The sequence below is a fragment of the Carcharhinus amblyrhynchos genome, chromosome 4 (assembly GCF_965287045.1).
Source record: "Carcharhinus amblyrhynchos chromosome 4, sCarAmb.v2.hapA, whole genome shotgun sequence".
Taxonomy (NCBI): domain Eukaryota; kingdom Metazoa; phylum Chordata; class Chondrichthyes; order Carcharhiniformes; family Carcharhinidae; genus Carcharhinus; species Carcharhinus amblyrhynchos.
Genome location: NC_137327.1, coordinates 786,536 through 797,500, shown reverse-complemented (window position 1 = coordinate 797,500; position 10,965 = coordinate 786,536). Strand labels below are relative to the sequence as shown.

Here is a 10,965-nt window from a genome sequence, read left to right as displayed (position 1 = left end):
TTTCTCTACTAAGAGTGTAGTATACAACAAGAAACCTCACAACACCAGGTTAAAGTCCAGCAGGTTTATTTGTTAGCAAAACCCATTAGCTTTCGAGCCTCTGACCCTTCGTCCACTCACCTGACAACTTTAACCTGATGTTGTGAGAATTCTTACCGTGTTTACCCCAGTCCAATGCCGACATCTCCACGTCAAGACTGTAGTAGCCAGTGTTATTCGGCTACTCGTCTCATGAGCTTGATTTATTTTAATAGTATGGTTGAGAAATGCTTATTATTTCCAATGCATCCGAGGGGTCTGAAAGGAATGGCGGAGGTGATAGTGGATGCCTTGGTGGTTATTTTCCAAACGTCGCTGGATTCTGGGGAAGTGCCGGAAGATTGGAAAACGGCTAATGTTACGCCGTTGTTTAAGAAGGGTGCCAGGCAAAAGGCAGGGAATTATAGGCCGGTTAGTTTAACGTCTGTTGTAGGTAAAATGTTAGAATCCGTCATCAAGGAGGAAATAGCGAGGCATCTTGAGGCGAATTGCTTGATAGAGCAGAAGCAGCACGGTTTCGTTAAGGGGAAGTCGTGTCTGACAAATTTATTGGAATTCTATGAGGATGTGTCTAGGGCGGTGGATAGAGGAGAGCCAGTGGATGTGGTGTTTCTTGATTTTCAGAAGGCATTTGACAAGGTACCTCACAAGAGGTTATTGCAGAAGGTAAGGGGGCATGGAGTTGGGGGTAGGGTGTTAGCGTGGATAGAGGATTGGTTGTCAAATAGGAGGCAGAGAGTGGGGGTTAATGGGTGCTATTCGGATTGGCGGTTGGTGACTAGTGGAGTGCCCCAGGGGTCGGTGCTGGGGCCTCAGCTATTTACCATTTATATAGATGATCTGGAGGAGGGAACCGAGTGTATGGTGTCGAAATTTGCTGATGACACCAAGATTGGTGGAACGGCAAATTGCGCGGAGGATGTGGAGAGTCTGCAGAAGGATCTAGATAGGCTGGGCGAATGGGCCAGGAACTGGCAAATGGAATTTAATGTTGGCAAGTGCGAGGTGGTCCACTTTGTTAGGAATAATGGTAGGAAGGACTATTACTTACGTGGCGAAAAACTGCAGCAGGCGACGATACAGAGGGACCTGGGGGTCATTATGCATGAGTCGCAAAAACCCAGCCTGCAGGTGCAGCAGGTGGTCAGGAAGGCGAATGGGATGCTGGCCTTCATAGTGAGGGGGATTGAATATAAAAGTAGGGAGGTCTTGCTGCAGCTGTATAGGGCATTGGTGAGGCCGCAGCTGGAGTACTGTGTGCAGTTTTGGTCGCCGCACTTACGCAAGGATATTTTGGCTTTGGAGGGAGTGCAGAGGAGGTTTACTAGGCTGATGCCGGAGTTGAGGGGGTTGAGCTATGAGGAGAGGCTGAATAAACTAGGCTTGTACTCGTTAGAGTTTAGAAGAATGAGAGGAGATCTCATTGAGACTTATAAGATGTTGAATGGGATGGATAGGATAGAGGTGGAGAGACTCTTCCCGCTTAGAAAGGACAGTAGGACTAGGGGCCACAGCCTCAAGATAAAGGGGGCGCGGTTTAGAACAGAGTTGAGGAGGAACTTCTTCACTCAAAGGGTGGTGAATCTCTGGAATTCTCTGCCTGTTGAAGTGGTGGAGGCTGCCTTGCTAAATATTTTTAAGACGCGGGTTGATGGGTTTTTGATAAGCGAGGGGATTAAGGGTTATGGGGAGAGAGCGGGAATGTGGAACTGAGCCACGACAGATCAGCCATGATCTTATTGAATGGCGGGGCAGGCTCGAAGGGCTAGATGGCCTACTCCTGCTCCTATTTCTTATGTTCTTATGTTCCCTGCGAGTGAATTCCTTTGAGGTTTCCATTAGCAAAACCACACCTTTTGCCAAGGACCCAATTAACAAGACTTACAAGCAACTACAATTAAATGTAACTGGTTCAGTCAGTTCACTGAAACATACTCTTTGCTCTCTGGTTTTTATCTCCTTTGGACCGAATGCAGGGAGCAGAATGCGGGACGGGGAAGTGCAGGGAGATGGTGGGGGGGGGAGCGGTGCAGGGAGATGGTGGGGGGGGAGCGGTGCAGGGAGATGGTGGGGCGGTTCAGGGAGATGGTTGGGGTGGGGCAGTGCAGAGAGATGGTGGGGAGGGTTGAGGTGCAGAGAGATGGTGGGGAGGGGGTTGAGGTGCAGAGAGATGGTGGGGAGGGGGTTGAGGTGCAGAGAGATGGTGGGGAGGGGGTTGAGGTGCAGAGAGATGGTGGGGAGGGTTGAGGTGCAGGGAGATGGTGGGGGGGGTTGAGGTGCAGAGAGATGGTGGGGAGCGTTGAGGTGCAGAGAGATGGTGGGGAGGGGGTTGAGGTGCAGAGAGATGGTGGTGAGGGAGTTGAGGTGCAGGGAGATGGTGGGGAGGGGGTTGAGGTGCAGGGAGATGGTGGGAAGGGGGTTGAGGTGCAGGGAGATGGTGGGGAGGGGGTTGAGGTGCAGGGAGATGGTGGGGAGGGGGTTGAGGTGCAGGGAGATGGTGGGGAGGGGGTTGAGGTGCAGGGAGATGGTGGGGAGGGGGTTGAGGTGCAGGGTGATGGTGAAGGGGGAGTGGAGTACGGGAAGTTGTGCAGGTATAGCAAATGAGTGTCTTTGTTCCACCACCTGTTTCCTGCTCATTTAGCACTGACATTGTTGCTGTTAAGTAACGGAAAGCCTTGAGTTCATCCTTGTGATGCATTCTTCAATTTTCACATTTTGTTCTCACTCAAATGACAGAGGTTGAGGGACAACCTGATAGAAGCCTACAAGATTATGAGAGGCATGGACCAGATAATAAAATATGCGAACAACTCAACTTTGCTCTCTCCTTCCCTTTCAGAACTATCAGAGAAATCTGGACAGGGGGGAATAGTGATCGTGGGAGAGCTGGAACTGACCAGATGTGTGGAGGATATATATAAGGTAAGAACAATACTCTTGCTTCTTAAGTACTTTTGCTGTGTTCGGGGCCCTGATCCTTCAGAGGGCGTGTCCATTAGTCGAGGTTGGTGGTTTGGAATCGAGATGATGTGACCGTGGGGAAAGTGCTGTGCTGACCAAATCACATAGGGAAAGTTGGCAATTGCTATAGCAGCGTATTTGTATTTTTGTTACCGTGCTGAAGTCAGGAGTCAAAAATTCCAATCCCACTTTTGGAGATTTTGAGCAGCACATTAAAGCATTAACTAAATAAAAGAAAATTTAAAAACATAAGATTACATTTACACATCTAAAAATTAGTCTTATGGATCATTTCCTCAAAGGAACTTTGCTTGGTTAGACTCTCAATAACCCCAGGTTACAAAAATCTCAGTAAATTTACCCAAGTCACTTGCGATTGCTATCGGGAAGTTATGCAACAGGGCTTTTCTCTCACACTTTCCTGTGGGGGATTCCAAGAACAATATCCTGCTTTTGGGAACATCTGGCACTTTCCTGGGTTACTGGAGATGCTCATTTTGCTTCTTTTCACAGGCCTCTCCCAGCATAAAGCACAGTGCAGGCTCTCACATAGCCACTCCTACAACACAGCTCCAAACTTCATTTAAATATATTTTCTCTTTAAAATCATTGTTCACAACACCTCTCTGAATGTAACTGTTAGAAATATAAAGATTTTCCTATCCTCTATCACTCCCACTCTTCAGGCAAATAAAACTTTGTTTTATTTATTTATGATCTTTGCCAGTTGGGAAAATCCTTTTCGTATCTCTTTGACCTTGAGCAACTAAACCCAAACAACTCTTCTTTATCCCTTCGTGCAAATTTCTGCCCATGTTGTGTTTAGTGAGAACTCATCTTAACTTGGTCATCTCCATTTCAAATGCCTACTTTTACACCGAGACTCTTTGGTGCTTCCATTTAAATAAGTTAGTCACACACACACACAACCCCATGATCCTGCTCTGCAAAATACTACAGGAATCTTAAGAAACTAATATTTCGTCATACAAGTCTCCTAACAGTGGATTGGTTAAACTGTGTCTTTTTTAGCTAATTCCATTTCCTGTTTTCTTGTCTTTAAGAACATAAGAAATAGGAGCAAGAGTAGGCCATCTAGCCCTTCGAGCCTTTGAAAGTTACACAAGTGATATGGCATTTCAAGCTTCAATAGACCAAGAGACGGGGTCAGTGAACCATACAGAAAGAACTGCCTTAACACAAAATATAATCCATGTCTTTTCATTGCAGACCAGGAAATGTATGCAGGCTTGATAGGAGTTTTTGTAGTGCTGAGAAATCTGATTGAAGTAAGGTGTTATTTTGTATGGCTATTAATGTGGATTTAAGGGACACAAGTACAAACGTAATGTCATTCTGTATTGTCAGATCATGGACTCTGAGATGTCTCATGAAACTGTACAGTGCTTTTGCCAGCTGCAGTTTCAGCCCTGCAATCACTGCTGCTCAGATCATAAGGAAAGAAGTGCAGGAAACAGTCATGTTCATGGTGTCAGATACAACTAAGTTTTGAGAAAAGAATGAGAGGAGTCCTTCTGGAGGCATCGGCGAAATAGTAAGACTGCAGGACCAGGGCTATTTGCTCAAAGTAATGGGGTTTCCAGTGGGGTGAGGTTGGGAGGAAGGGAGGGGAGGAGGAGGAGTGAGCTAGCTGTGACAAATGGTTTCCTAAATCTCACTTCAGGGAGGGACAGAAAAAAATAGGTAACTATAGATCAGTTAGCTTAATATCTGTCATTGGGAAAATGTTCAAGTCCATTATAAAAGATGTAACAGCAGAGCATTTAGAAATATATAAAATAATCAAGCAGAGTCAGCACAGCTTCATGAAGAGGAATTCATGCCTGATAAATTCATTAGAATTCTTTGAGGTGATAACGAACAGGATAGATAAAAGGGAAATCAGTAGATGTAATACACTTGGATTTCCAAAAAAGCATTTGTTGAGGTACTGCACAAAAGCCTACTTTTTAAGGTAAAAACCATGGTATTGGGGGAGTATGTTAGCATGGATGGAAGATTAGCTAACTAACAGAAGAGAGTTGGGATAAGAGGGGAATTATCAGGATGGCAACCTGTAACCAGTAGAGTCATCACAGGGATCAGTGCTGGTACCACAGTTATTTACAATATATTTTAATAACTTGGATGGGGGAAGTGAATGTACTATTGCCAAGTTTCCAGATGACATAAAAATAGGTGGGAAGGTAAGTGGTGAGGATGACACAGAGTCTATAGAGGGAAATTGGTTGTGAGTGGCAGAAACTTGGCAATTGGAATATAATGTAGGAAAATGTGAAGTTTTGCACTTTGGTAGGAAGAATAAAGGAGCTGAACATTATCTAATGGAGAAAGAGTGTGGAAAGCTGCAGCACAGAGGGATTTGGGGATCCTTGTGCATAAATCACAAAAAGCTAGCATGCGAGTTGGTCATGTCTGCACGACCAAAATACACATTTGAACAGCAAGACTTTAAACTATGAGAACATAAAAACACTTATGATTCATGAGAAAAATAGTATTAACTGGAGCAACCTTCTCTTTGAATGCAAATCACAGTGAACCAGAAAGCGAGACCAGCGAATCAGAGGATGAGTTAAAGAATGCAAAATCATCGACAAAATTAGACTTTCAGAAAGAGGAAAATGAGTTTGAGTGAGAGAAGTCCATGGTTATGGATGTTGGAAAGCTCCATCCCTACAGTGAAATTATTCAAAATCCTGAATTATTATCTTTGATGGCTGATGAAGAACAAGAAAGTTACATTAATACTTGCCAAGAGTTGTTGCATTTAATATATGATTAACAACTGTATTAGATTGCATCTGTCACACAAAACCTGTTCAGAATTAATCTGGTGAATGGAAGGTGGATAAATAGTTTCTAAATTTGTCAGCTGTTGTTTCTAGTGTAATGTAGTATAACAAGCTTGATTGGTCTTTTTGGTTTAGTTAAACTAGAAAACAGTTTTTTCCCCTTATCTAAGGAAAGATATATACTGGGATTGGAGACAATCACTAGATTAATCCTGGGTTTTAAGGGATTTTGTTATGAGGAGAGGTTGAGTAGTTTGATCCTGTAGTTATTGAAGTTTAGAAGAATGAGAGATGATCTTATTGAGAGAGATCAGATTCTCAGGAGGCTTCAGATAGTAGATGCTGAAAATTTGTTCCCCCTTCTAGGATAGTCCAGGACCAGAGGACATAATCTCAGAGTAAGGGGTTACCCATTTGAGACGGAGATGAGGAGGAGCTTCTAATCTGATGGGAGTGAATTTGGGGAATTCTTTACTGCAGGGGACTGTAAAAGCTGGGCCATTCAGTATGTTCAAGGCTGAGATAGGCAAATTTGTAATCGGTAAAGGAATCGAGGGTTATGGGGCAATGGCAGGAAAGTGGAATTGAGGATTTATCCCATCAGATCAGTCATGATCTCAATGAATGGCAGAGCAAACTCGATGGACCAAATGGCCGCCTTCTGCTCCCACATCTTATAGTCTTAAATATCAAGTGAAACTACAGAACTTTCAGACAGACAAGTGAGCACAGAGAAGAGATTCTTGATACAAAAATTGATAAAATTTGTGTTAGGCATGACTGAAGGATATGGAGTGGTTAGTGAGATGGAAAGGCAGGGGGTGGTTAGTGGGACGGAAAGGCGCGGGGTGGGAGCGGGACGGAAAGGCGCGGGGTGGGAGCGGGACGGAAAGGCGCGGGGTGGGAGCGGGACGGAAAGGCGCGGGGTGGGAGCGGGACGGAAAGGCGCGGGGTGGGAGCGGGACGGAAAGGCGCGGGGTGGGAGCGGGACGGAAAGGCGCGGGGTGGGAGCGGGACGGAAAGGCGCGGGGTGGGAGCGGGACGGAAAGGCGCGGGGTGGGAGCGGGACGGAAAGGCGCGGGGTGGGAGCGGGACGGAAAGGCGCGGGGTGGGAGCGGGACGGAAAGGCGCGGGGTGGGAGCGGGACGGAAAGGCGCGGGGTGGGAGCGGGACGGAAAGGCGCGGGGTGGGAGCGGGACGGAAAGGCGCGGGGTGGGAGCGGGACGGAAAGGCGCGGGGTGGGAGCGGGACGGAAAGGCGCGGGGTGGGAGCGGGACGGAAAGGCGCGGGGTGGGAGCGGGAAGGAAAGGCGCGGGGTGGGAGCGGGATGGAAAGGCGCGGGGTGGGAGCGGGACGGAAAGGTATTAGATAATATTTGAGACCTAACTTGTAAGTGCCTTGTTGAGGCACTAATGTAACATCTGGTGTTGAGAAATACAAAAATGGATGAATATTTTTGGGGATATATTGAGCTTTTTGTTATCATAGCATTGTCTCTGCCTGTGTCAGCATGGCATGGCTGGAGGTGATTACTGAGATATCTGCGCTCCTCCTGTTCTGGCCTGTTCTGATTTTCCAACTGATTTTGGGCCATTAATACTGACACTATCAGCAGCTGTGCCTTTAGCTTCAAAACTCTTCAGTCTTAGAGTTCCCTCTACTTCATCTGATATATGAAAGACCTCTTTGACCAAACTCAGGTCATCTGGCCTTTTATCTCCTTTTGTAGCCTGGTGTCAAACTTTTATAATGCTTGAAAAGCACTTTGGGGGGGTCGCAATTATGTTAAAAATGCTATATAAATGCAGGTTATTGTTCTATTTCAGAATAATCGCTTTGTGTTTCTGCTCTTTCCTCCCAGGTCTGTGTGGTTGGCAATGACCCAAGCTCCAGGCTGTTGGAGTCTCTGAAGCCAGTAATTCCAGCAATCTTTAGCCTTTACTGTTTCACAAAGCGAGGAGTGTCCCATTTGCGGTTTGTATTTCCTTTCAAACTGTCTAGTGTTTACTTCGTCCTTAGTTTATTTGAAATGCTTGATTTCAGCAGGTATTGATGTGATCAACTGTGCCAATGGCAGGTGGGTGGGTGGCTGAGGAAGGAGAATGCACTAGAGTCACAATTATAGAAATGTTGGTGACTGAGGGAATGTTTCAGTGCAATAAGAAGTCTCACAACACCAGGTTAAAGTCCAACAGGTTTATTTGGAATCACGAGCGTTCGGAGTGCTGCTCTTTCACTCACCTGATGAAGGGGCAGTGCTCCAAAAGCTCGTGATTCCAAATAAACCTGTTAGACTTTAACCTGGTGCTGAGACTTCTTACTGTGCCCATCCCAGTCTAACGCCAGCATCTCCACATCAGTGCTGTTACAGAGCAGAAACCTGATTGGAGAGTTCCAGATGTTGAGTTGTGGGGAAGTGAGTTGGAGAGATGTTCTGTCACAGTACAGAGGTGTTAACGGTTATTTAGTGTGTAAATGTACAGAGCTGCTGTTTAGGAGTGTAGGAACATGAGTATGCCATTCAGTTCCTCAAGCATCTTCTACCATTCAATTAAATATTTGGCAGCTTTGAGGGAAGTTTTGCCTGGAGAAAAGGCAAAAGATTTGGAGATGGGGAACAGGAGCAGCTGAAAGAGAGATCTCAGGCCTGGTGGAAAAGAGCTCCATGCCTGCCATTTACTTGTTGGAGGTGAGTATGGAGGAGGCAGGGGAGCAAACATTCAGTAATGCCTAACCTGCATATCATCGGACAGTGGGAAGAAACTGGAGCACCCGGAGAAAACCCATGCAGACACAGGGAGAACATGCAAACGTGCTATCCTTTTGTGTTGCCCTCCATTCTCTGCCTCCTATTGGAGGCGAGGGAGGAGATTGCAGAGCCTCTGGTGATGATCTTTGCGTCATCGATGGAGACGGGAGAGATTTTGGAGGATTGCAGATGTGGTTCCTTTATTCAAGAAAGAACATAAGAACGTAAGAAATAGGAGCAGGAGTAGGCCATCCAGCCCTTCGAGCCTGCCCCGCCATTCAATAAGATCATGGCTGATCTGTCGCTGCTCAGTTCCACTTTCCCGCCCTCTCCCCATAACCCTTAATCCCCTCGCTTATCAAAAACCCATCAACCCGCGTCTTAAAAATATTTAGCGAGGCAGCCTCCACCACTTCAAAGGGAATAGAGATAGCCCAGGAAATTATTGACCGGTGAGTCTAACCTCAGTGGTTGGTAAGTTGATGGAAAAGATCCTGTGAGACAGGATTTATGAACATTTAGAGAAGTATAGTATGATCAAAAGTAGTCAGCACGGCTTTGTCAAAGGCAGGTTGTGTGTTACGAGCCTGGTTGAGTTTTTTGAAAATGTGACTATACACATTGACGAAGGAAGAACAGTGGATGTGGTTTATGGACTTCAGCAAGGTGTTCGATAAGGTCCCCCATGCAAGGCTTATTGAGAAAGTGAGGTGGCATGGGATCCAAGGGGACGTTGCTTTGTGGATCCAGAACTGGCTTGCCCACAGAAGGCAGAGAGTGGTTGTAGATGGGTCATATACTGCATGGATTTCAGTCACTAGTGGAGTGACCCAGGGATCTGTTCTAGGACCGTTGCTCTTTGTGATTTTTATAAATGACCTGGATGAGGAAGTGGAGGGATGTGTTGGTAAGTTTGCCGATGACACGAAGGTTGGAGGTGTGGTGGATAGTTTGGAGGGATGTCAGAAGTTGCAGCATAAGAAATAGGAAATAGGAGCAGGAGTAGGCCATCTGGCCCTTCGAGCCTGCACCGCCATTCAATAAGATCATGGCTGATCTGTCGTGGCTCAGTTCCACTTTCCTGCCCTCTCCCCATAACCCTTAATCCCCTCTCTTATCAAAAACCCATCAACCCGCTTCTTGAAAATATTTAGCGAGGCAGCCTCCACCACTTCAACGGGTAGAGAATTCCAGAGATTCACCACCCTTTGAGTGAAGAAGTTCCTCCTCAACTCTGTTCTAAAACTCCCCCCCTTTATCTTGAGGCTGTGCCCCCTAGTCCTACTGTCTTTTTTGAGCGGGAAGAGTCTCTCCACCTCTATCCTATCCATCCCATTCATCATCTTATACGTCTCAATGAGATCTCCCCTCATTCTTCTAAACTCCAACGAGTACAAGCCTAGTTCATTCAGCCTCTCCTCATAGCTCAACCCCCTCAACTCCAGTATCAGCCTAGTAAACCTCCTCTGCACTCCCTCCAAGGCCAAAATATCTTTGCACAGGTGTGGCAATGACATAGATAGGATGACATAGCATGACATAGATAGGATGCAAGGCTGGGCAGAGAAGTGGCATAGAACATAGAACACTACAGCACAAACAGGCCCTTCGGCCCACGAGTTGTGCCGATCACATCAACACCTACCAATCCATAGACCTATCTATAACCCCCAATCCCATTAAATCCCATATACTCATCCAGAAGTCTTTTAAAAGACCCCAGCGAGTTCGCCTCCACCACCACTGACGGCAGCCGATTCCATTCACTCACCACCCTCTGAATGAAAAACTTACCCCTAACATCAGTTCTGTACTTGCCTCCCCGCACCTTAAATCTGTGTCCTCTTGTAGCGACCATTTCAACCCGGGGAAATAGCCTCTGAGAATCCACCCTATCCATTCCACTCAACATTTTATAAACTTCTATCAGGTCGCCTCTCAACCTTCATCTCTCCAGGGAGAAGAGTCCCAGCTCCCTCAACCTATCTTCATAACGCATGCCTCCCAATCCAGGCAACATCCTTGTAAATCTCCTCTGTATCCTTTCAATAGCTTCTACGTCCTTCCTATAGTGAGGCGACCAGAACTGCGCACAGTACTCCAAGTGAGGCCTGACAAGGGTCTTACAAAGTTGCAGCATTACCTCCCGACTCCTAAACTCAATCCCTCGATTAATGAAGGCCAGTACACCATACGCCTTCTTGACCACATCCTCCACCTGCGAGGCCGATTTAAGAGTCCTGTGGACCCGGACCCCAAGATCCTTCTGCTCTTCAACGCTACTAAGACTCCTGCCCTTGATAGTGTACTCGTTCATCCCATTGGTCCTGCCAAAATGGACGACTACACATTTATCCGCGTTGAAGTCCATCTGCCACTTCTCCGCCCAGTCCTGCATCC

At 46.5% G+C, this 10,965-nt stretch overlaps 1 protein-coding gene across 3 annotated transcripts in view; it reads left to right on the top strand.

Annotated features, from left to right (window-relative positions):
• tango6 (transport and golgi organization 6 homolog (Drosophila)) overlaps positions 1-10,965 on the top strand; it is a 117,675-nt gene that overhangs the window by 42,003 nt on the left and 64,707 nt on the right. For all 3 annotated transcript variants that reach the window (XM_080186605.1, XM_080186606.1, XM_080186607.1), the window contains exons 7-8: positions 2,879-2,961; positions 7,678-7,790. In XM_080186605.1, coding sequence (XP_080042731.1) covers positions 2,879-2,961; positions 7,678-7,790 — 196 coding nt within the window. The remainder of the gene's footprint in view (positions 1-2,878; positions 2,962-7,677; positions 7,791-10,965) is intronic.